This window comes from Patagioenas fasciata, chromosome 1 (assembly GCF_037038585.1).
Source record: "Patagioenas fasciata isolate bPatFas1 chromosome 1, bPatFas1.hap1, whole genome shotgun sequence".
Taxonomy (NCBI): domain Eukaryota; kingdom Metazoa; phylum Chordata; class Aves; order Columbiformes; family Columbidae; genus Patagioenas; species Patagioenas fasciata.
Genome location: NC_092520.1, coordinates 134,620,946 through 134,648,295, shown reverse-complemented (window position 1 = coordinate 134,648,295; position 27,350 = coordinate 134,620,946). Strand labels below are relative to the sequence as shown.

Here is a 27,350-nt window from a genome sequence, read left to right as displayed (position 1 = left end):
AAAAGACCTGGAAGGCCTTCAGATTCTCATGGTTCTACAGCTTGTCCCAGCACTGTTTAAGAGATTTGAGTAAAAGGTATTGAGAAAGATTAATAGATAATGATTGCTTCTAATTCATTTAGAAGTTATGGAGTCCTTTAAATTCACTTCTTTCACTGTCACTCAGGAAAGGTTTATTATGCATGTAGAGAAGATAATCTAGTTTCAAATTACTAACTCTTCTTTACCCACCCTCACAGTGGAGTTAATGGCTGTAAAAGCAGTTAGGCACGCTTTAAAATTTCACAGTTTTAAGTACCTAAGGCTCAAAAATTCTACATGTGTGCAAAAGTGAAGTAAAATCTCTTAAGATATAATAGCATGGTGTCCAGTCTTCCTTACAGGTAAAGGAAGACATTAGGCAGAAAGATATATTTTTAAGTCCCACCTAAAGGATGAAGTTCTTAAGTACTTCTTGTTTGTTCATTTCTTTGAGTAGATTACAAATATATTTCTCTTAGAATGATGCTGGGTTCCACAGCAATGAATCTGATTGGTTTTGTAAAGAGCACTATCACTGCTTAGTATTTAAGGGTACATTTTTGGCACTGGAAGATTATGGAGATAATCATGGAGAGAGCAGAGGAGACAGGAAATCAGACCAGGTAGCAGAGCGCAGATCCAGAAACTGGCTTGTCAAAAACAAGGAAAGTTTTTCTTTGAATTGAAAAGTTTGGCTGTGAAGCCCGATTCACTGTTCTCAAAACATACTCGTGTTCGTTATCTTAGGAAAGCAAATATGAAGGAAAGTTGTTCTCCCAGTGAGGCATTAAGCGATTTCCAGTCTCCTACTTCCACTTACAATCAGATTTTGCCACTCTTGGTCCTCTTGAGTAATACTATTTTAGGAGAGCAGCTTCACATACGGGAATGAAACAATCTTCACAGCAAGGTGAGCTGAAAATTATAGCTTTGAAAAACAAATGTGGTCACAGGTACATGACAGTGAAACAAAGACAATGCTGAATGTGCTGACACAGTAACTTTTACAGTTAAATGAGAGGAGTGAGTTTATAATTTAGAAACAAGCCTTTCTCACCCAATTTCACAAGCTGGGGCAGGGAAGTATTGCTCCCTCTTTCAGTACAAGCAGTTACTGAAAGGTTGTAAATGTCTCCTGGAGGCAAGCTCAACACTGTAGTCATCACATTGCGTGTTACCTACAATAATTAATGACACCAACTGTTAAATATGACACAAACCAGATATCCTTCTTGTAAAATTAATATGGTCACTTAATACACTACAAAGGAAGTTCTGTGCACCACAGCAGATATCTTCTACATTCTCTAGACTTGCTACATGAACCAGTTCCCACTGACACCAACTGTGGGAAGCCGTAATGCTCACAAGAATATGACAATGCAGAGAGAAGATAATCTTAAGCTGTATTTTCTGTATGACCCGTGAAAATTTAAAGAAGAAACTCTCCCTCACACCAATAAGAGTTCTCTTGCATCTAGATTTTTTGAGTTGTGCAAAAAGCTAACCAAACCACATATGAGTCCATTGCAATGTTAGAGGAATTTACATCAAATCAGATATCTCTGAGAAGAATACACAGGACACGTATAGGCAAGCCTTTCTATATCCTAAGAACCTGCAAATTAAATCCAGCTGGGCAGGTCTAACACCTACCTGGAGACCTGTTGACTTGAGAATAGATCTCAGGGCCTGACTTCAGTCATCTGCAAGTTTCTAACCACCTATGATCCAAAACTGAGCTTCAAAACATTTTGAATAACTTCTTCCTGTTATTTTAAGGGTAAGCTCCCCATCATGGAGGAGGATGCAGAACTCAGCTACTGCAACAGACTGTTTTCAGAGCACTTGTAGGCTATCTGACAAAGGGCACAATCAGGAATCTCATGCTAGTTTTCATAATCAATTAATTTTCAGGCTGATGTTTTTAGTTCCAAGAGGGACAGACAGTTCCGAATAAAGACTAACAGGACTATGCACATCATTTTCACCACTTCTCTAGAAACTATCATCTTCTACAGAGTCTTGGAAAGTACACAAACAGCAGGAAGAAAAATGTCATCATTGACTGATAGACTTAGCCATTTATTTTAATAATCCCACAAAAAATTGACCATAATAACAATCTTAACAATCTTAGTAAATCAGATAAAGAGATTACAATATAGTATGATTTTTAAAGGAAATAATTTCTGAAAGTGACTAAACAGAGCTTAAGAGAACAGGCACACCCTGATGCTTGCAAGCATGCACCTATATTTACGGGTATGAGCAGGACCACAATAGGTTGTTGCAGGAATTTCCTAAAGAATACTTTATGGGTTCCCTCGTTCTGAAAATAGTATAAAGACAAATGTTTCTAAAGACATTATCTGAACAACCTGAGCTAATTGAAGATGTCCCTGCTCATTGCAGGGGGGCTGGAATTTGAAGATCCCTTCCAACCCAAACTATTCTACGATTCTATGATTCCTAAAGCTTGGGAGTTTTAATTGCAGATACACTCTATTGTTAATACCCTCTGGTTTTCATCTTCTGTTTAAGCTAAAATTACATATTCAGTATTAATTTTAATTTAATGTAGTAGTCAAACTTTATATTTATTTAATCCAAGGTTTTCATATTCAACGAAGTTGAATGGCATAGAAATCAGATTTTTCCTGGAAGAATAATAACATTACAGAGAACATGACTTCTGGAAGGAAGAGAGGAGACGGATATCACAGCACAATTTTTTTAGAATTCAATTATTAGAATATTTTATCTGTAGGAAAAAAAAAAGTTTAGTATTCTTTCTTGTTTGAAAAAAAGATAAAAACATTGGAAGTTCCTGCTGTTCAGAAATGTCATGTTTTTGAACAGTTTTACTAATCATGTAATTAGATTCATGCTGCAACAAGCTCCAGATGGGTGCACTCCTACAGCCACTAGGAATCCAACGAAAGCTAGTTTGCCTCATAAAAATCCGAACAGAAAGTCGTGCTCATGCTGAAAATCCACTCTTAATTCAGCATCTGCGGAGTCTTCAACTGTAGAAGAGAAACCTTTCCCTTTGAAAAAGACCAGACACTTTCTCCCTGACAAAGATTAAAAGATCAGTAGCAGTGTAAAAGAGAGTCACAAGCCACAGGCTGTATGGAGCTTTGTTCCTGGCTGCAAACATCACTGCACTGCAGTGCTCCACCACTGTTTCAAACATTTCTCAATATATGTTCAGGGACTGCATTTGTGATTCAGCTTAAACATGTGTTTCAGTAACTTGGAGCAGCATGACTTTAATTCATAATTGGAAACTCCAGATTTCCTTTTCTAAGTGACTTTAAAATATGCTCAAGGAGTTCAAGAGGATGTGCCGACAACATGTCTTAACATTCAGCAAGTTTTCTAGAAAGTGCCCACATTCTGGGTGAAATTCTTGTCCCCTCAGTTAGTGGAACTTGTATTCAAACACAAAATGAAAAGCACCTAATTTATCTGTTTGATAAAGTTAGAACATGGGAAGTGACAGTACCTGGTCTCAATTAACCAAAAGAAAAAAATCAGCCAGTAGTGTCGTCTGGTTATTATTAAATACAAATTGAAAAGATCATATCCGTTCACCAAAAAATACCCGTTATGTTTTACTGTCTGCAGCTCAGAAGTTTCTAAGCTATTTTTAAATTCTCACCTAAATTAACAACACTTTTGCTGGATCACCATAGAATCATTTTGTCCCCTGGCTGTTTTGAGAGTCTGAGTGTTCAGAAGTACACAGTAACACTGTGAAACAATTTTAACTGAATGGGCTTCTACCAGTCTTAATAATACAAAGTTATCAACTCAGCTAAAAAAAACACAAAAAAACCAAACAACGAAAACGCAAAAAAAAACAAGAACACACACACACACACAAAAAAGATAAATGAGCGACACCTTCTCCATACATACTTACGCTCTTTTTGATTTTTTTCTTTCCTTCTGCAATGACCATCCAATGCAGCATCCTGGAATGTGAAAGATCAGTACCATCTCCTCCATAGGTCCAGGTGACATACAAAAGGTGGTTGTAATATTCTATAGAGGTAATCCTGGGCGCCACTGGTGCTGAAAAAAGGCATCAAATGTGTTACAGACAGGGTCTAACACAATTAATTACCAAGTCTAATAAAAACTTCTGCAGGATACTGTTGGGAAGAGAGTAACACAAAGACAGCAGAAAAGAATTAATAATAGCATCTGCACTTGAGGACTAGCAGAAAGAAATAAAAACTGACATTTGACCTGGGAAATATTAGGAACAAATACACAGAATCACAGAATCACAAAAATGTAGTCCAATATCCCTGCCGGAGCAGGAACACCTAGATGAGGTTACACAGGAAGGTGTCCAGGCAGGTCTTAAATGCCTCCAGAGAAGTAGACTCCACAACCTCCCTGGGCAGCCAGTTCCAGTGCTCTGTCACTCTCACTGAGAACATTTCTGTTTGCAATCTTTCAGATTAAAAAAAACCCTGAAGCTACTGGCTGATACAAACCATTTTTTGGATCAATGTTTCTAAGCGGAATTCAGTCAAGTTAAAAGCCTCAAATATTGCTTCACTGTGTTATAGCACTCAAAAAAATGACAGTCAGTGAAAAATAAAGAATTGTTACAATTAATAATTTGGATACCTTTTCCACAGGAAAAAAAAAAAAAAACAACCTACGCTTGCATCTTCCTACGAAGAAAAAGAAAAGCTCAAAACCTTCAGGTTTCCAAAGAACATCTTTTTGCATGAACAGTTATGGCCATCACAGAAGGCAGCTGTCAGCAGATGGACATCTAAGCAACAAGTGTCTAGTCTACAGGCATATGGTAGCTACATTATCAGGCATCAGATGAAGCAGCTGTACTCCATCCTCTTCCTCCACACACCCAGCTCCTCCCTGTTGCTGTCCCCTGCACTGCACAGCTCCGGCTGCCCCAGCACAGCCCTGTCACCCTGTTCAATGGCCTGTCTTGCACTGGAGCTGCCAGCAAGTCCTTGGCCCCTTGAGCAGCCCAAGAGGAAAGACAGCAACCTTCAGAGCAACGCCTCCTGAAACAAGTATTTAAGATGAGTAAGAGAAGTACCCCCTGGAGGTGCCCCTCTGTTACTGCAGAGGGAGTATAGCTGATCAGGTCACCTTAATTGCCTAATTTGGAGGTGTGAGTCCCCAATTAGGATTTAAGTTAAAACGGAGTGGAGACCCAAAAATGTAAGCCAGAGATCAGTAAAGATCACAACCCCCTCTCAAAGTGATATAAGTTGGATAACCTGGATAAAACAGTGAAATGTACAATTCTGTGTGCTTGGCAGGTTTCTTAGGAGCACCATATGGAAAATGGTATGGATTGACTGATCTTCCTCTGCATCAGCCCCATTTTGCCAAGAGTGTTTGTACAAAGGCAGCTCAGATTGGCCTGCCTGGTGACTGGGGCCCTTCCTACCACACTCCTTCGCAGAACCCTGGTGCTAGCAGCAGAGATGAAGTGCAAGATGGACTTGGAGTCTGGATCTGTTTGATGGGGCCACAAGATGTCACTGTTGCTTTCACAAAAGCTTCTATCACTTCTGCATTGAGATGCCTTAGCAAACAGATTTACTGAAGTAATGGCTGACGACAGCAGCAAATACATTGCACAAACAATTTAGAGCTGTTTAGAAACGTTTAGTAAGACTACTCCCTCAAGTTAATCTTGAAAATGCCCTGCTGAGAGGAAGCAAGCTTACTTAGCACGAAATCTTTAAAGTAATGCTTCTTTTAACTTCTGAAGTTCCCAGTCTGTCCTTACACAGGGACTGTGTATTCCTTACAATTTAAAGTCATGACCGGTATGAACCCTATACATTAATAATAATTTCCTCCTATATCTAAATATTGATGACATGGTTTCTTTCTTAATGTTCACACAGCTGTTTCCTTCAGGTATCTCGCAACGAACATGCAGAATATGTGAAATGAGACTAAGGGCCAGGGCTTGCGTGTTCAACTCCCCTAGCACTATATTCCACTCTGAGCTGGCACAGAGAGGCTGTAGGAATTTAACTCCTGTTGCTGACCCAAAGTGACAACAGAAAGCATCCGCCTCACCACCAGCAGCTTCACAAGGACAGATATGGTGATACTCACCAACACTGTCTTTCTTACTCTTTTTTCTTTTCTAAAGCTAAAAGCATTCTTATTGTAAAACAAAATGTTGGTGGTCTGAAGTGCTTATGATTGTATTAATCCAGCCGTTTACAGCATGTGGCATTAAAAACTCATTAGTCACCACAGCAACACTGGTAGTGAGTGACACAATCTCTCCCTGTGTTAAAACAACAGCATACAACTGTTGCTGCAGGAGCCTGAGAGAACAAATGCTGGTTTTGATAAGTTTCTGGGCTCCCTCAAATCTTCCCCATTCTCTTGGGGACACGTGAACAGCTGTCATGGGAGAGAGGTCTATATCATATGATCTCTTCTAATATTTTTTTCCTTCAGGTACTGCAGTTCAGTAAAGCCCCAGCCTAGTTATAGACACCACAGGAGCAGTGGGATCCTGCGTTAGGGAAATGGTTTGTCTGCCCTGAGCTTGCTGCAAGGTGTGGTCCCAAACTGTCAGATGATCCTTCCGCTTTGTTTTAAAAAATCAAGCTTATGTTCCAGTTGCAGAGGTTGGCTTTCTAGTTGTCCTTTCTAGGCTGTCCTGTCAAGAAAATGAAAAACCCTCTATTTAGTATTTCAAAATGTTTTTGTTTGCTTGTTCAGTTTGGTTGTATTTTTTGTTTCAATTCCTGGCGATCTCTGCAGGGGAGGTAGGGTTGTTCAGAATGGTACAGAAAGAAATCAAATGCTCCATAAAACCATCTATTCCTTCTCTGGAAAGAAAGAGGCTGAGGGTGATAAAGAACTCTGCAGATCCCTGGTAACTTGAAAGAGTGAAAAGGCAGCACCCACTTGGGACAGATATTTCAAACCTGCAGACATGAAAAACTGGCATGCTACTTTCTTGCAAGCTAGCCTGACAGCAGTCCCTGGACAAAGCTGAAGAGATTTCAGGTAATAAGGCAATCAGAGGACAGGAGCATATGTAATACTCACAATCAATGGTGACCATCTATTAATAAGCATTTGGAATTTGATCAAATCAGATTTCTTTAAGACTCTTCCCTTAAAGTGCTGTGATCTGGCTCATGGCTATTTAACATTTTAATCAAAAGCACCACTGATGAACCATGCAAGTAACATGGCAACTTGCACAGGAGTGGAGGTTTTGGACAGGGCTGTGATTTGTATTACTGGCCCCTATGCTGGGCCTGTTAAAACGAAATGATTTTCAAAGTGCCAGGTGCATGGTTGAGTTTTTAGGAAAACAGCATGCAGACAGCACTTCCCAGATGATAAATTATGGAAAGCAGCTACCTTAGGAAGGAGTCAGAAGCCACAGAATAAAAGCAAATCAACACAGACCTGCAGTGTGATGCCACAGCAAATGCAATCATCTAGATGCACAAACAGGAGAGCATTGAATAGGGAGTTGATTTTGCCTCTCTAGGAGTATTCAGCAAGCTGATATTACACTTTCAGTTTTCATGTACTTTGGTAAAGACGATAAAAATCAAAGAGGCAGAGTGGGGAAAAAGTAACATGAAAAAATGCCTTACTGTGAGAGCACCTGAAGAGTTCAATGGAAGCAATTTATCAACAGGAAAGAGCGAAACTGAATTCTGTATAGAGAGGGGAAAAAAGCTTTGGGTCTTTTCAGTCAATAAGAGAAAACTGTAGCAAGAATTATGGACTGGATATTAAAACTAGAAAAATTCAGCTCACAAGCAAAGATAAACCTTTGATAATAAGAGGAATTAAGCATTGGTAAAACTTTGCAATGGATATGTTCTGGATATTTTACTTAAGACCAGATGAGCTTTTTGAAGTGAGGTTTTGCCAATGGATGATTTTATCGAAGAGATTCATCTATTTCTGATTTTTATCTACATCTGCTAGTTAAGGAGTTGATCTGTTTTTCATCTAACAGCAGTCTTTCCCCATATAGAGACCCAGAATGAACCCGATGATGGCTTATATTTTACAACAATCTTAATCTCCCTAATTTCTGCTGCAGGTTTCTGCAGACACAATATTAAGTATGAGGACCCCACCGGAACACTTCCACTATAAAACGCTGAACCTGGTATCCAAATCACTTGGAAAAGACATTTCTCCCTTTATACAGCAGCAAACAGCTGGAAAATTGGGTCCTTACAGTGTTACAGAAAAGTTGATTGATTCCTAAGGACAACAAATATCCCTGGAGACCCTTCACAGGGCACCGGTGGGTGCTTTGAGTTTCTGATACACTGGAGAAAGGTCAGAATTTCTCATCAGTGTAGCTTGGGATCAGATATCTAAGGAAAGTAGGGTTTCTGCTGACTTCAGTGGAGCTAGGATTTACTCACTAATAATTTTTCTGTCATGGCTCTGTCGGGCACAGGCACTACATTAATCATCATTGCAAATGCGTCTTATTGAATTCCTTCCTCAGATACATCCTTTTAGCCTCTCACCAAAAATAAAATCTGGGACTAGGCTAGTATCTGCTTTGGAGGAAGTGGCTGGGACCTTGTAGGCTGATTTTCCTCACAATTTTATTTCTACATCGAGAAAAGAAGAGCAAGTCATACTTCATTTCCTCCCGTGGTGCATCTGAATTATTTAGTGCTTTCAATCACCTTCTGCAAGGTGAGCTAAAGAGCGGTGCATAGAAACAAACGATTCAATAAGGAAATTGGCTTAACTAGCTCGGATGCCAGGAACATGTGGCAAGGCACTAAAAGGACCTCTTGTATGCTGTTCCCTCTACACTAATCTATTTGACACATTGAAGATTCAAACCCGAAGTATCTGACAGGAGACAACGGAGTGTGTTAAATGCAAGGCCAGTCCCAAGTGGTAAAGGGCAATCCATGTGGTTATATCAATTTACTGCAGCTGAGAATCTGGATTATGAATGATTTGCCAGCACCACTGTTTCCTAAGGCCAGTCTACCCAGTGTAGGTGCAGTGCCTTGATCAGAGGAGCACCCTTCTCTCCTTACTGTGGGAAAGTAAAAAACAACAACAACAAACAAACAGACCACAACAACAAAAAGAACCAAAACCAGACAAAACCACCACCACCAAAACCACAAAACCCAACAGCAGAAAAGGAAAGCTAGAGGACAAGAACAATGTGCTGCTGAACATACAGCCTGCTGCCTTGGTCTGCCTAGGAGTGCATAACGCCACCCTGTGTTATCTAAGGTGCAGTCGTGGTCTGATCTCTGGATTACTGGGAATGGGAAAAGGAGGAAAAAGCACTTGTAAACATTGAAAAGATATGGAAAAATGTTTCACAATATTACCAAATGTAAGAATTCAGATTACTTATTTACCTATTAACTGCTTAATGTGTAAAACCCACAGTGTCATAAAAGACAAGCAGGATCACCTGCTCTTGCTGGAGCCATGCATTCAGCTGATGGAGAGGACTGGAACAGAGTAATCAAACATTGGGCTTTGCGTAGGAAAATTATAGATATTCATTTAAAGCAGTCCTCAGAGCTTTCCTTAAATAAAATGAAACACACAAAAAATCCCACTTATCTGTTAAATACCCTAACTCGCAGTATGTGAAGGTGAAATGCAACATCTAAGTCAGACCTTCTCAGCAATTCCACAGTCTTTTCAGGTGGCTGTTTACCTGTTATGAAGCTGATGGTGGAACTGTCACAGCAGCTCACCTCTGGGTCTCCCCAAGTCACCATGGTGACCCGGAAATTGTAATACCAAGCAGGCAGCAGGTTAGCTATTCTCTGCAAAGTGACAAAAGACAAACAGCATCTCAGGACAAAATTCACTAGTATGAGGCGTGACTTATAAAATATGACAATATTTATAAATCTAGTGCCTACACATGGGGCCATTTTACTGAGCTCCTACTCCTTACTCCAGTGGAAACCTCTCTACTTTAGGATTTCAATTTATCTGTGTAGTGAGAGCAAACGCAGTTGTGGTGGCTCTGCTCTCATCAACGTGCATGTGGTCCCAGGTCCTGCGCACCATGGGAACCTCTCATTGACTTCCAGGGTGGCAAGAATGATTCCTGCAGAGTGATCTTCCATTGCAAAATTCTGATTTGGTGAAGGCAGAATATTGACCTGGAAAATGTAGGCATTTCTGTTTCAGCTAAACAGAGTTCGAGGATAAATTAGACAATGTTTCTGACTCAGATATTGTCACTTCAAAAGACTTATTTTTTCCAATTTCCAAAGTGTATTTCACTTTGTATTATCACTTCTTATAAATGAAATATGAAACATGAATGACTTATGAAACAAATTATATATAAATATAAAAGAGATATGAAGTACGAAATGCAACATATTTCATATTATAATATCGTATGTGATATTTAAGTTAAAATTCAAATACTTCCAATGACATCAGAAAACACTTCAGTTATTTAATCTTATGTTTAAATGAAAAGAGTCACAATACTTTTGATATTCAAAATAAAAGCAAACAAATAATGAAAACTTTCAACAAATTAGAAACTGCTATTTTTACAAATCTCTGCTGTTTCTGGTGGCTTTTTTTTTTTGGTATCCTTAAACATTTGCAACAGTAAGGGACAATATAATCTCATTTTCTAATAAATCACATTAATTCTGAAAGATGGCATTACTTCTAAGATGACTAGGATCACTCAGATTTTAATGTAATTGTGCTGAGTCATGATTATAAGCTATTAATTACTCATTTGGTAAGTTTGTTGTTTTTTTTTTTTTAATTTCCCTGGAGATTTACGTGCTAGATTTACAGTCACATACCCAATTACAGTTAAGATGCTGTAGCCAAAATGACTCCACAAATGGTATTATGCAAATTGATTACGGTAAATCACTGTGGTTCTCAGAAGCAGCAAAAGTTATTGCTATCCTTTTTGCATACTCATAACTTTCTCAAAAACTAATTGCAGCTAAAATTGCTGGGTGTTTTGTGCTACAGCAAAGTCTGAATAAAATCTGTTCACCTTCTCTAGGAAACCATGAAAAGGAAGAAGAAAATTTCACTTTAGTTCTGCAAAGATGTGTGTGCGTATATGTGTGTGTGTGTTTTTCTAGAGACCAGTCTCCACCTAGCTGAAATCTTAGTCTTTGTAGTGTCAGAAACATGAAGGTTATTTTCACAAGAGCATCTTTGCAGTTAAGCTTTTCAAATGACATACTGTACGTCTAGCTTGCAAGCCCCAAGTCCCTGTTATCAATATTTATTATGTTGATAGGGCTTTGGACTACTCCTCCCGAGGAGAAGATGAAATTTTTAAAGTCTAGACTGGTGAACTGACCCACAAAATGACGGTGCCTCCAGACTTGCTGAACATGCCCGTTTGTCAACAAAAAAGAGGCTCATCTCTTATCTCACCACTCTGCTTGAAACTCAGCATGCTTCAGTTGGCATTCCCTTACTTTAGAACAGAAAACGCCCCTAGCGTCCTGGCCATTTTCTCTGCTTTGCCTGGAAAAATGTGTCAGGCTTAGAGGCCTATATACATATTAACGGGTGAAAGGCTGTGCAAAAAAATGTCACCAGGTTTCAGGGCCACCCAGCCATGGGAAAGCAATAGTCAGTAATGGTCACTTTACCACGGAGGCAGTTAAGGAGACAGTTGCTGCTATTTCATAGTAGGTGGTCCACTCAGAGGTCATCGTTGATGGGTTGAAGTAAAACATTTCTACAACATACTTCCTGAACACCCCAAGGAAAGGTCTGTTCCAGCTCAAAACCACAGCAGTAGGCCCCAAAGGGTAAAGCGTCAGATCCTTTATTCCAGTGGGCACTATAAACCAGAAATCATGGTTAATAATGTGTGTTTTATCAGATATTCTTTATTTTTATGTAAAACCTTTCCTTAACCAAGTTCTACCTATTTCTGGTTTATTCCTGACTTTATTTTCGAAGAGCTTCCTTATCACAAGCAGACAATTTTTGCAGCATTTGTTCTCCAGTTCGTTATATCTACTTTTTCAGAAATGACTACACACTACTTTGTTTTGTCTGCTTAGCTTGAGATGAAGTTCAGGCCTTTATATTTTAAAAATAAAGGGTTCCATTCTAGTTTGAAAATCAGGTTATTTAGGAGTTATTTCAAGTTGATCAAAAACAAAAGCATCAAAATCCATAACACTTCAAGAAGATAAAGACTACAAGAAAGATCAGTTTTTATGTCGATCCTTTCTTCCCTGAGGAATCTAAAGGTACTCTCATGTATTGCTATTCTCACCTCACAGATGATGACACTGAGAAAGTGGAGTCAAGTGATTTGAAAAATGTCACATAAGGGTCAACTTCCACAACCCTCACTTGTCTGGAAAGCAATTATTCTTCATGACTTAACCAAGGCTACTCAAATAAGTACTTTGCTAACATTTGCAAGAGTTGCAGAGCCCCAGCTATTGCACGCTGGGTCAGAGCCAAGACCAGCACCCCGATTACTTCAGCCCATGTTAACACATGATTGCCTTTCCTTTCATAAATCATTTATCACATCTTTTATTTGCTTTCTCTAAAGTCTTAATACTCACCCAGTAAAAGTGAGGCTTAGGATAAACATGGTGAGAACTGAATACTTTTTAAGGTGTTTTTTACCTTATTTCAGTTTAATTCATCATTAAACACTACTGATAATTTTATATAACTGTTTTGCAATTCTACTATTTTATTATTCTACAGTAAGGAACAGAAGTAAAAGCATTTGTAAAAAATGTCCAGTGATAGAGACAATACTAATAAATTATATATATTTTTACAATTTTTTCCTTTGCTGAAATATACCGTACTAGCTTTTCAGATTTTATTCTGATCCAATTTATGAAAATATATAAGGAGATATTGCCTAGAATGAAAAGGCTCTTACCATATTCACTAGTCCACATGTTTTCTTTCATTTAAGTATTCAATTCTTAACAGGTTAACTTTGGTTTTTTTTGTTTCACTTTCTTCCCTACACCACAGAGAGGAAGCGGAACAGACAATACTGAAGACCTCTAGCTTTCAGCCACCTGTTCTCATACAACGCAGACTATTTGTCAAAAGGAGAAGCTAGGTGAGTCTGGTTAGATATACCTCTGCAAGTGCAACTCTATACATTTAATATTTTTCTCTTTGTCCTTTCTCATCCTAATATGTTTTGTTAAAGTGTTAACCTTAAGAAAATAAATGTTACTGAAACTAAAAGATACTGAATTCTGTCCTAAGGGACTCTTTATTTAGGAGCCTTGTGGAATCCTGAATTAGAGGCATGGAGGCAGTAGCTCTGCCTGTTGGCCATAAAACCACATTCTTGAAAAATGCTACTTTCAGTGTCAGAGGGCTTGTCTTATCCTAGTTCTCAAAGCAGACAACATCAAGATCCAAAGCATACACAACTGAAGCCGGTGATGGTCATGTAGTACTGTAGGAGATAAGCTAGCTCTCCTGACTCTTAGCACTGTGGCCTTCAGACCGGGACTCATTACATCCTTCATAAAGCACATGTACAACAAAGGTCTTCACACACTTCATCAGATACTGGGAACGAATCACCTCCAGAAAGTGCCCACATCTCTCCATGCACCACAGCGGGCTGCATCTGAGTGAAGTGACTCCCACGCTAAATTATATAGACCATAAGCACTACTAGAGACCAACATACATTCAGATATCCAAGGGTGAAGACAGTTCTTTCCACGGGGCACTCTGTGTGAATCCTGGCCATATATGCTGTCTAGTTAGGTTTGGTAATAACATTTAAACATGAAATATATATCTGCCACTGAAGGAGAATTTTCCCCACATCAGTAAAGGACTAGACAATACAAGACAAACATTCTCAATAAGCATTCGTTACATTTGAAATAACTAACAATTTTGTACTTCTCCATGGGCTCAAGGACTTAATGAATATGCTACACATATTTTAAAAGAAAACAAGACAAACACATTTCAAACAGTAGATGCAGGGGTTACCAATGGAAAATGTAACTGGATCTGAAGGCGGTCCAACCAATGGTCCTTTCCGTAAGTAAACCACAACTTGGTACTGGGCACCAGGGACAAGATTTTCAATGAGGCTGCTGCTCGAATTTACCTAATATGAGGGGAACACATTGGATATGAAGTATTTTCTTGGTTAATGAAAATAATATAGAGGCTGTACTTGAACTACTCCAGTTACAAAAGGCATCAGCGGCTAACCCTCCATTTATTAAGCTAATTGCAAAACTACGGAACTGGTCAGGACTGACTTGACAAATTACCTGACTCAGAAAATCACACCTGGCCTGCTACATAAGGCCAGCTGTCACACTGAAGACCCACTCTTTCTTACTCTCAAAGTTTATTGAAATATTCAGGCTGCATTATTCATATTCAGGTGATGTTATTCAGGCTGGAGTGTTTAGAACACGTATTTTCAAAAAAAGCCTGGGGCTTTTCATCGTCCAACTGATTCATCTGCAGCTATGTGAGCTGAAGGCAGTGTTATGGGAAAGTTTTCTTCTGAATCCATGTGTTAAGTGACTGCACAGTGAAATCAGAGAGGAGTTACTCTTTCACCTCCCCTGCACAGCACTACAAAACCTGACTAAGGGACATTGTGATTTTTCTTTTCAGTTTGAAACATCACCATTAACATTTCTGCTGTGCCACATCAGGATTCAGTCAGAGCTGGAGGCAGAATGCCTGACCGAGTGATTCCTGGTCTGATACAATACGATAAATCTTATCTCCTGAATAGCCAGCTAACAGCAAATGCACAGAGCGGCTTTGAGGAAAGGACTTCATGCACCCTTTGTAGAACTGCAGACTGATATTTCCTAATATTTTATTCGCAACCTTTCCAAAGTCTCTATAGCAGCCACGTTTGCACTGGTGTTTTATTGCAATGCCAGCACAGATTTAGTGAGGAAGGGAATTTGTCTTTAATAGTGGCTTCAGAAAGCTAAATCACTTTTACATCATGCACAATGGCAGAAGTGGATAGAACTCTGCACTGAATTTTGCCCTTTTCAGCTTGTCAAGGAGAATTCAAACCAACAGACAATAATTCCAGATATAATAAGCTGATAAAATTTGATTAGAGGTGGTGTGAATATTTCTAATGACAAATAACCGTATTTCGACATTTCTACCTACTTGCAATAAGAATGAATTTACTTTTACAGATATGTTATTTATTCACAGATTAGCTTTAGGTTCTATTTTTTTTTTTGAGTTTGTAGATTAATCTTGTAATATTTACTTTAATAATATAATGTATATAATCTGTGGTTCATAATCACGTATTGTATTGTTCTGCTTCCTGATGTAATGACTGCACTTTTAATAAATGAAAGAAAAATAACTCAAGGAGATTACAAGCTGATTCTGAAAAACAATTCTCAAATTGCTGTCTAAAGACATTTCCAAATGTTCATAGTCATTCTTGGAATAAAACTTAAAACACTTTGACAAAGTTTCATTTTAAAAGACATTTTTAAAAGATGCAGACTCTCTGTATTAATTAACTTGCAGGGTTAATCAAAAAGTGGAAGGAGATGAGGATTTACTGGAAATGGTAACTGTATCCTTCCATTCCCATGGGTGAGCTAAGTGTGCAGCAGGACGGACAGCACTACTGTCCTTTGCAGACCCCTCCGTCACACACATTTAGGAAGCCAGACAGGAGTTGTGGCACTGCTCAGAAAACAGACTCATCAGCATCTTGGTAAGGTAACTGAGATGAGGGCTAAAAATCTGTTTCTAATTGAAGCTTCATGTCATTGGTCCATCATAGCCACAGGATCTGATGTAGTCTTCCCATAGAGCAGCTGTAAAGAATTGTTGTCCATCCAAATCACAGGTGGTCTGAATTACTGTTTACTTCCCAGTCCTGACATCTTTTTTTATGAGTGAAAAGAAAAGCTGACTTCTGATCACCTTTAAACTTCCAGAAAGTTTAGAGTTGGGTTCTCTATTCATACGTAGAATATCTAAGAAAGAATTTAAGCTAGTTTGATGATAATCATGCAAGTCAATACTTTGCTTAATACAAATGGATTACAGCATATGCCTAAGTGTTATTATGATATGGCACCATTTTGCCTACAATCACAAAAATGTCTCAAAGGGTACAAGATAACTCACAGGCTTGAATAAAGGATTTGCCACAGTAAGTCCAACAGAAATAAAGTTTTAACACTACTATGGTTTAGTGCATACATTCATTCCTGAATGCTGTGCTCTCCTCTCCACTCTGCATCAGCTGTGTTCCTGTAGATTGCAGAAGGGAGCACCTACCACTGTGCTTTGCCGTCCTGAGCCTGACAATGCCCTTAGGCACAGCAATCCCAAATAGTATGATGATTAGCATTTTTTTTCCTGTATTTGAAAAGGCTTCAGCTTCTGCCCCTTACCTCAGTGCAATAGTGTTTCTCAAGCCTTTGACTTTCCTTTTGTTTCTGGCAGGTCAGGGAGACCACAGACACAATGGTGTTGTTGGTGCTGCTCTCTTGTGATGCTGTCCAGGATGTCAGAGCAGTAGTGGAGCTCAGCACTGTCACAGTCACGTGCTGGGGTTTTTCAGTGAGCTCTTCTATCCATTCACCTGTGGGGCCTGGACATGTCCCAAAAGTGAGCAAGCCACTCTATGCATTTGAGGCACATATGTCAAAATACCCTTCATTCATGGGATTATTTACTACTAGTGAAAGAAGCTGGACTGACAGCTGTCCATCTCCACAGCCCACAGGCAGTGAAGATGGCAGCCCCTAGGGAATAGTCTGTGGCTTATGCTGTTTCACCTGTAGCAGAGCAGATGATGACGGAAATGTCACTATTCGAAAATTCAGATTGTAGTGTTCTCTATTGCTTACCAGAAACATCCCAAAAATACCAGATGTGCTTGTAGAGAATGTTTAAAAGCAGTGATATCCAATAATGTACAGATCATTGACCAATATTAAAGGATAAGTGCACAATTGTTTTCACTTCTGCACATACTAACACACCCTCCAAGTGTACTACAGCCTTGAAGCGTGAAAATCGAGTTCACAGAGGTTACCACAGTGAAGAATCTCATTGTCCATCAGACTTCTTGAAGCACATGGTAGAGAACACAGGTTTAAATGGAGATAAAATGGCTAGACTTGGTCAAGATTTCAGATTCCTTGGAATCATCTGCATTTCTTGTCACTTTTAAGTGACGCTTGTGACAGCTCTCTCCTTAAAATTCCTTCCTCCATGACATTCTAGTGGTACTTTATGTTTATTTAGAAAATAAAACCAATGCCAGAGCAAGAATCTAGTGTAAGATGAACCTGCAAGATTTGACAATCCATACTGCTGTCTGGGTGCAACAGAAATGTTGTGTAATACAAGCCAGTAATTTGACAGGATGATTCTCTGCCTAAGTGCTACAAGGATAAGGCTGAAGCTGTGAGTAAAATTTACTCATGACAGCAGACCCACATGTACTCAGGTAAAAAGAGGAATTTGATCACTAAATTAGTCCCTGGAGCCAGCAGGTACATGTGTAGCTCTTACTATTCAGAAATTGTTTCAGCATCGCCATTAAATGAACTGAGCAAAATGAAGCCCCAATATTCCAAGGGGAAATGGTTAGTGACCTGCTACACCACTTTGATACACACAAGTCTATAGGGACAGATGGGATCCACCCAAGGGTTTTGAAGGAGCTGGTGGAGGTGATCACCAAGCCATTTCTCATCATTTATCAGCAGTCCTGGCTAACAGGGAGGTCCAAGTTGACTGGAAGTTGGTAAATGTGACACTCATCTACAAGAAGTGCTGGAAGGAGGATGTGGGGAATTACAGGCTTGTCATTCTGACCTTGGTGCCAGGGAACATCATGGAGCAGATCATCCTGAGTACCATCACATGGCACACACAGGACACCAAGTGATCAGGCCCAGTCACAGCATGGGTTTATGAAAGGTAGATCCTGCTTGACCAGCTTCATCTCCTCCTATGGCAAGGAGACCCACTTAGTGGATGAGGGAAAGGTTGTGCATGTTGTGTACATGGACTTCAGTAAAGCCTTTGACACCGTTTCCCACAGCATTCTCCTGGAGAAACTGACAGCTCATGGCTTGGATGGGTGTATTCTTTGCTGGGTAAAGAACTGGCTGGAGAGTTGGGCCCAAAGAGTTGTGGTGAACGGAGCCAAATCCCGTTGGTGGCCGATCGCAAGTGGTGTTCCCCAGGGCTCAGTGTTGGGGCCAGTTCTGTTTAATTTCTTTATCAATGACCTGAATGAGGGGATTGAGTGCACCCTCAGTAAGTTTCCAGAGAACACCAAGTTGGGTAGGAGTGTTGATCTGCTGGAGGGTAGGAAGGTGCTACAGAGGGATCCACACTAGCTGGATCATTGGGCTGAGGCCAATTGTATGAGGTTTAGAAAGGCCAAGTACCGAATCCTGCACTTGGGTCACAACAACCCCATGCAACGCTACAGGCTTGAGGAAGAGTGGTTAGAAAGATGCCTGGTGGGAAAGGATCTGGGGGTGTTGATTGACAGCCATCTGAATATGAGCCAGCAGTGTGCCCAGGTGGCCAAAAAGGCCAACAGCACCCTGGCTTGTATCAGGAATAGTGTGGTCAGCAGGACTAAAGAAGTGATTGTACCATTGTACTCAGCACTGCTGAGGCACCACCTTGAATCCAGTGTTCAGTTTTGGGCCCCTCACTACAAGAAAGACCTTGATATGCTGGAGAGAGTTCAGAGAAGGGCAATGAAGCTGGTGAGGAGTCTGGAGCACAAGTCTGATGAGGTGCAGCTGAGGGAACTGGGGCTGTTTAGCCTGGAGAAAAGCAGGCTGAGGGGAGACCTCATTGCTGTCTACAAGTCCCTGAAAGGAGGTTGTAGCATGGAGGGTGTTGGTCTCTTCTCCCAGGTAGTAAGTGATAGGACAAGAGGAAATGGCCTCAAGCTGCACCAGGGGAGGTTTATATTGGATATTAGGAAAAAATTCTTCACAGAAAAGGTTGTGAAGCACTGGAACAGGCTGCCAAGGGAAGTGGTGGAGTCACCATCCCTGGAGGTGTTTAAAAGGAGTGTAGATGAGGTTCTTAAGAACATGGTTCAGTGCCAGAGTTAGTTTATGGTTAGACTCAATGGTCTTGAGGGTCTCTTCCAAACAAAATGATTCTGTGATTCTACGCAGTTTCACCTAAAGAGTATTTGTAGACATCTCAGATTTGACATACTACCAGAAAAACATATAAAATCTATCTAAAATACTAAGGATCTTGTGTTTGACAGAATAAATAAGAAAACTGCCAAGAATCCTCATTTGGTTCTAAAAGCTTGCAGAACTGAGAGATAAAAGCCAAACCCCAAACATCCTCATGTGTTACATGTAAACTGAAAATATTAATTTCATTCCTGTAATATCTTAATAATTTATACCCAATGAAATTCAATTTCATCCTTAATCTAGAAATCTATACACTTATACTCTGGATTAACGATTTCTCATTTCTCTCAGGTTTCTGTCCTCAGCAGACTTCATGGAGGACATATTGTTTAATGGAAATGAGTCACACCTTGTAAAATGGAAAAATATTGGGTATGAAAAGCAATGCTGCACGATTTATTTGTTGTACTTCTATACTTATATATACTTATATGCTTTCCATATAATGATGCTGTCTAACAACTATTCCTAAAGAAAAGCAGAAGACAGTGAAATTACAAAAGCAGAGACCATTTCTCTCATGTGCTGTTTCTTCTTTTCTCTTTATTTTCCAAATATTTTTTTCTTTAAACCATCAAGTTATTAAAAACACAGGAGTGATAGTGGAATTCAGTCACATGCAGTCAAACATTATGATGAATTTAAGCCTAAACAGTTAGTATTTGTAAATGTTATGAGCTACTAAAGACACATTTTTTGTTAGTAATGTACTTAATGAGTAAATTTCCTTTTCATGTAGCAGTCTTAGCTACCGTGGCTTGTTGCAACATTCATGACTTGGGGGAGACACTATCCTCCCACATGTAAAATTGTGTGCTGCTGCATTCTCATTGTATGGGCATTTTGTAGGCTATATCTATTTCCTTTTGTAGAAAAAGGTACAAAGATAACCAAAGCCATTAGAAGGATAATAGTGTGAATTCACAAACACCTATCTCACTTGCTGATCTAATTGTCAGTTACGGTGTTACTTTACACAGTCTTGTTGCTTTGACTTTTACCAAATCTTCAGTTAAGAAACCCTAGGATTCTACAGGGAAATAATAAATTACTTTTTCTCCTCTGAATTTAGAAGGTTGAAATATTCTATTCCATCTAGTGTAATTCGTCCTATGTTCTCTCAGACACCATGTAATTTCAGAATTCACTGTTTAATTGTGCAATTCCCACACTCTCAGCCTGAGATGCCCTTCGTCTCTAACCTGGCACATAGAGCCTCCAGGAGTAATGAAGTTAAGTATTTTCAAGAATCTCTACAGCCACCAATTTAATTATTGGAATTAAATCCTCTCTTTGAAAGATGCAAGTGGAGAACCTGTTTCAGTGAGCCAGTTCTGAACACTAGACAATGCCTCTCTCAAATATGTCACCTGCTTTCAGTTCTTAGCTCCACTAAGCACGATGAGGGCCCGTCCAGGTAGGATATAATGTTTAACATATTTGCACTCTAATTCCTTCTCTGGCACAGGAAATTCCAGAAGACCAGACTCTTCTAATCATAGTGGTCAAACTCTGTACATTAAAGTTATACTGATCTTGCAGAAAATGACCGATTTGTTGAGATACTTACTGATATAAAAGCTAAGTTTTTTTTCTGATTGACTTCCCCGAACTTCACAAGAGCCAGAGGAGCTAAATGTCGTTACAGACAACTCATATTTTCCTGGTTCTTTCAGTTCAGCAACAAATTTGTGAATGTCCTCACTTACTGTCAAAAATTCTGTGGAGTTCTCTAAATCAGAGAGAAAAAAAGAAGTGTGAATTAATTGAAATTTGAAAGGTTCCAGCCACTGAGAAAATTATTTATATCAGAAATGCTAATACTGTTTCTGTTGTGGGATTAAAAGGTAACCAAAAGGAATGAATTTATGTGGGCAGTTTTATTTCTTGCAATCAGCACAAGTGTAATTAATGACCAAGGTTGCAGTATAGGTGTAGAGGAACAATAAACTCAGGCCAAATTTTCATTCCATAGAAGGGATGATAAAATAAGGTTGCCATCACTGTCCAAGCGAAAAACAACATAGCATGGAAGAAAAGGAGCTTCCAACTTTCTATCTACTGCATTCTTACTCTGCAAAAAAGTATTCCCCTCAGTGTGGCAAGGCTTATGAAAACTGCTTCTCAGGATATAAAATCCATTTGGATAAAACAGAAAATCTTTGAGCAACACGGATATTTTCTTGTAGCTCCATTACCCGAAAAGTCTCACCGTTCTCCACCACAGCCTCCTTGTGGCCTAAGGAATATATTTGGTAGCTTTCCTCTGAAACAACTGTTAGTCTGAATCTAGACTATCTTTTCTGCATGCCCCTTCCAGTCAAGGTCCCCCTGCGAACCTTTCTCAGCGGCAGACAAAAGTACTACATCATATGATGCACCTTCTTTGTCCCAAATTTCTGCCAGCTCATTTCTCCTGTCTCCGATACAAGGAAGGATTTATGATAGCTGCAGTGTAAACACTGTGGCAATATGTACAACTGTATAGATCTTGTTTGACAACAGAGAAGTTATGATTTACCCATCCTCCCTTAGTTTTCTGATGCCCAGGCAGAACTAGATGCTATTCTATGCAAGAAACTTCTCAAGAAATTCTGCAGATCTAACAAAGTGCTCTGAGGAGACAGCCCACCAATGGAATTACAGAAAAGAGGTATGTAAAGGGTATAAGACTCTGTTTTACCTTCTCTTTCAATATTGATATGGAAACCATCAAATGCAGTGGGTGGCTTTGGTGGTAACCAGGTCAGCACCATTTGTACAGGAAGGAAGGAAGGGGGCTCTGGCAGGAGTTTTCCAGATGTGTTGACATCATTTGCCTTGTAACCACTGGAAACTGCATTGACAAACTCCTCTTCACCATCTGATGACTCAGCTTCATTAGACCACCAGTGTGGCTGTGATGTGGTTTCATACTCAGTGCTGTTATAGCGGTAGTGCAGCCAGGCTGCAGTTGTGTTTGGTGTGGGAATTTCAGGTGGGATGTCAGAAAAATGGCTAAGCTTTTCTTTCCTTATGATTTCTTGTGGTCCCATGAATGATTCTTCTGCAAAATTCCCACTGGTCTCTTCCCAGTTGTTTCTGTTGATTGGCACAATCTGAACAGAAATGTTTCGAGGTGGGTAAGGAACTAAAAGAGAAACAAGGGTTAGTCTTTTAATAGGTCCTTTTAAAGGTTCTGTGCACCTTTACAATGTGTTATTTCCCCAGAAAAATACAAGGCAGAAAAACAATGCATTTAGGGATATTTTGAAATAAGTTGTTCTTCTTAAGATTCTACCTTCTCTTACATATAGCAAAAGTGATTCTAGTGGGATCAAGATGAGTGTAAATTCACAGAAGAATCACGACTCAAGAATAACAAAAACAGATGTGAAGTCACAGTAAATCAGATTTCAGTGTTATTACAGCAGCAAGGCTACTCGCGTGTGAATCTGTAACAGTCGACCTTTATTTATTTTCTTGTGGACTTCCAGAAAGATATTGATAATGGAAAAAAAATTGAAAAACTTATGCTAAATTAATATACGGCATAGATCATATTTTAAAAGGATGACCTTCACGCTGGTGTAGGGCTTTTCAGGTGCTTTTAGCAGCCACCTTTTCACAAATGCTAAACATCAGTTTAAATTTTAATATTTGCGAAAGCTTGGTCTTAAGATTTGGGGCTCCAGAAGACAAGATTCTGGCATGCAAGAAAATTACTTCAACTCATGCCAAGAGGTGAACACACAGCATTTTGTCTTCCTTACTTTAATTGATTGTCTGTCTGCCCTTACACACGCTAAGAACAAGTAGCCTCTGCAAACAATTTTGACAGGCACCTTTAAAACTAGCACCTTACAACACACTAATTTGTTCATATCCCCTGTCCCAGCCATGGCCACTGTTACAAAAACAGACACTACGATGTTGTAGTTCATGCGAAGAATAAGTGATGGGAAAGTAGCATGAAAGAAAAACGTAATCCTGATGGTTGCATTCTTATGGTTCAATAACTATACTTAGGTTCCTAAACCCAGAATTCATTTGGCCTCAGTTGGCTTTGCTCTGTCCAAGGCAATGGACCAACGTCAATGTATTCATGTGAAGATTTGGCCTTTTGATTCTGTCACTGGTTCATTTCACTTTGGACCCTGGAAAATGTCTGTAGTCCAACAGATTAACAGGAAAGTTTTGGGCACCATCCCAGGACCAAGCTAAATTAGTTCTGGACCCTGAACAAATGCAATTTTCAGCCCTTGTAACATTGCTGTCTTGGAAATTAAAAGTTCATGCTTCAGGGCATTAACTGTCTGCCAAGTGGGGCAACTATGACATTCTTCTTCTCTGTGATAAAAGACTGCACAATGAGAAAGGCCTTCTCCAACAATTTAGCTATGATTCACTGCGCAAGGAGACAGACCAATATAGATAGATCAATAGTCTGCTCAGTGAGGCTATTCCTGTGGTTTAAAAATTAATTCCTAGCACAAGGCCTAGGATATCTCATGTGAAGTGGAATTTATTTTCTAAGAGGCAAGTTTTATAACAGAATCACTTGTGCAAATTTCACTTTGCACTGTATTGTACACATAAACCTATGTACTAGCTGCAGCATCCTCCTCCCATGCTCCTGGCCAGGAGCAGCTCCCAGGACTGTTCCCACACACACCTTCCTCTCTGTGGGACCAAATCCCTACCCACAGCAGAAAGGAAAGCAGCCACACAAACTCAGAGCAAATGGCACGTAATAATTTTCTTCACCTGTTCTGTGCTGTTTGGGCTCATGCTGCACTCCACTGTATTCTACCAGCGTGCTTTTGTTGAAGGTTGCTTCTGATACCAACTGAAATGTGATGTTACTGTAGCATATACCTGGTAGCCAGTGGTTGAAAACTGTTTTACCTTTAAAGAAATCTGCAGGTTTAAAGAGAAAAGAAGAAAGGAAAAAGAGGAAAATGCATCAAATGTTCAATTTCCAATAATGCAACTGCACATGCTGAACTGGCAGTGTTTCATATATTTAAACATTGCTCAACTTGGTCTGAGATATGAAATTCTTATAATTCAACATTTATCCTAGCTGTCAAAGGGACTTTGTTACCAAGTAAAAAAACAAACAAACAAACAAACAAACAAAAAAAACAAAACAACCAAAAATCACAACATAAGAAACGTTAACTACTTTTCACAGTAAAGGAAACTGGATCTGGCAACCTGTTCCACATGAAACTGAATATTTCAAAAAGCATCTGACAGTTTCTGCAGACCTTTAACTGCTGCACGCAAAAGCCTCCTTGGTCTGTTGCTGACTGAAACATAACGTTTGGGGTAGATGCTGAAAGCCCCATTCACCATGCAACCGAGAGCAAGCCACAGTACTGAGGGCTGAGCTCACATCCACCATCAGTGCACGTGTGGGCTGAAAAGAAGTTGCACCAGGCTATTTGGCTATGGGAAGGAGTGTGCAAGTTGATCAGTGAATTTCTTAATTCAGGTTGACTTTTTTATTTATCAGCAGTTGCAGCACTGCAGCCCCTGGAAACATATTAGCTACAGAAGACAAGAATTACTGCTGTTAACCCTTTTGTTCTCTGGAAAGAGGTCACCTATATTTTGTGCTATGAACCAGAATCACCCTTCCTAACTTGTGGCGATTCATAGCACTGAAAATGTGATTTCTAGCCCCACTCTGTGTGGAAGCAAAGAGACTACAAATTTTTCTGACCTCCTTCTGGAGGGGCTTATCTCCCTCTGCTGACTCCAGAGAGAGCTTACAGTCACCTGACTTCTACTTTGGGAGCCTTAGTTCAGTGCCTAAAATTCAATCCAGCACCTACTGGATTGCCGATAGGTGTTTTCTGCCACTATGTAACGCTAAACCATTGGGGTTTCAGGGCCTGCAGAGTCTGCAGGTGCCTTTCTCACCTCTTAGGGTGCTCTCCATAGGACAGTCCCATTTATCTCTCTGAGACAGATGCTATACATAAGCTATACTGCAGGGAAAGAGGGAGTCAGTTATAAACAAATTAAAAAGAAAGCAGAACTTGCTCATTAGATTGTTTAGATGGTTAGATTAATTGTTTAAATTGTTTAGATTGACTATCTAGATTGTTAGATTGATTGCCCTTAATTAAATTATTTTAAGAAAATCGACATTTATAATATGTAGTAGAGTTTATTAGTTCAGAGGTAATACCATATGCTTCAGTAATATACAGTACTACACAGCATAGTGCTATTAGCACTGTCACTGTATGGGTGACAGAGAACTACCAGGTTTAAATCCTGTGCCAGGAATCAGGTATATTGAATGGGTTTTCCAGCTCTGGGGCATCACAGAGCTCTCCTATCAGCTATTTAGCAAAGAAGAAACCTTGGCCAAAGGGAAGAGACTGGGAAATTTTTAATGCTTTCAACTGACACAGAATGTCATCCAGGGATTTCACAAGCATATCTAGAAAGCAAAAATGTGTCTCTGTCCTTCCAACTGAGTTTGGGGTTTATTTCCTTTTTCCTTTTGTTTCGGATTGTACAGCAGCAGGGAAGATTAAAAAGTGGTGGAAAATTTTTTTGAATTTTAGAATACACGCATATTTGGAAGCACCAGAAAATGAGGACTTCTTCCTAGGTTGATTTCAGAACTGATTAAAAAAATCCAGCCTACACAGTCCTCCTCTGAAATCCCAAGGAAAGGAAGCATCACTAGAACTAGGATGGGAAGCAGGTTTAAATCCAAAGTGAACCACAAGTTCAATTTAAAGACCCATCCATTACTTCATGATATGAAAGTTATTATATAAACAGACACCTTACCAGAAATATAAATCATTACAACCAATACGGGTCAAAACCACACAGAAGACCACTGTTTAAAATATTTCCAGAAGAGTTAGCATTAATTTTTTTTTTAATAATTTCCTCCTACCTTTGTACAGCATTGTTCGGTAGTCTTTTCCTTCCCAATAGCTTATATTTACCCTGGTAAAAACATTGTACTTCTCTGGGTACTGAATTTCAAACAACACTCCTGTTTCTGGAGATGGTTTGTAATCATAGATAGAAACACTGCTCACAGGAAGGGGTTCTAAAGGATATACAAATAAAAGGAAAAAGGAAGAAAGGAGCAGGTTAATAGGCAACTGAGATCTTGACACATACACACCACCAATGAAACAAATGGTTTTGCTAGGTATACCACAGACACTCTTAAATCTACCAGGTGATATCTGGGACTTCACAGAGGTCTATGGCAAAGCTGGTTGTGACATTGTCAAAGCCAAGATATATGTGTTTCCCCCAAATCAATTAATGTTCTTTATTTGCCATAAAAAAAAATAGCAGTTTTTATTTAAGCACTCACAGTCATCACCCCAGAAAGATTTTCATCTTTAATGCTTGCCAATCATGTAGAAGTGCTCAGACAAAAACAATAAAACACTTGAAATTGTTCATAAGTTTGGCATAAATTTGAACTTTTAAGATTAGCTGAGGAGCTTATAAGTGTAATGGCCAAAGGAAGCTAACTGAATGAAGATTTTATATTTTGATATGTATTAATTTCTTTATTTCATCGGTAATTACACAGTCCCTATTCCTACCATATCTGAGAGAGCTACCATCTTCCACATCTTTATCCAAACTTCTACAAAATGTAGCAGAACCATTACCATTATTTTACAGATGAAGAACTGAGGTATGGAGAAGTGGTTTACTGAAGGGCACAGGGGAAGCCAGTACACAGAAGGGAGGTATGCACAGAACTGCCAATATATTGGTCTGAACTCTGAGCCAGGTGGGTTATAAAAACTAAGAAAAACAGCCTGTGGCATCTAGAGCAGTGTAGATTAAGGACAGATGTGTCAGTTCACTGGAGCTGGGAGTCTGGATTGTTGCTAATAAGAGAATTGCAGTTTTATTCAGACTCCTTTATCCACCTAAAAAAACCAAAAACAAACTAAACAAAAAAACCCAAAAACTAAAAATCCCCCTTTTGCTTGATGCTTTCCTCAGAAAGAAAAAAATTATAGCAAACCAACTATACATTGGTTAAGATGGCCAAACAGATGTTGAAAACAAGGTTATAGT

At 39.4% G+C, this 27,350-nt stretch overlaps 1 protein-coding gene across 1 annotated transcript in view; it reads right to left on the bottom strand.

Moving 5' to 3' along the window:
• The window catches only part of PTPRO (protein tyrosine phosphatase receptor type O), a 153,881-nt gene that overhangs the window by 33,016 nt on the left and 93,515 nt on the right, over nt 1–27,350 (bottom strand). The window contains 10 exon segments of the mRNA XM_065847637.2: nt 1,079–1,199; nt 3,953–4,104; nt 9,746–9,857; nt 11,691–11,884; nt 14,053–14,173; nt 16,479–16,678; nt 20,851–21,012; nt 21,964–22,410; nt 24,027–24,179; nt 26,191–26,349. Coding sequence (XP_065703709.1) covers nt 1,079–1,199; nt 3,953–4,104; nt 9,746–9,857; nt 11,691–11,884; nt 14,053–14,173; nt 16,479–16,678; nt 20,851–21,012; nt 21,964–22,410; nt 24,027–24,179; nt 26,191–26,349 — 1,821 coding nt within the window.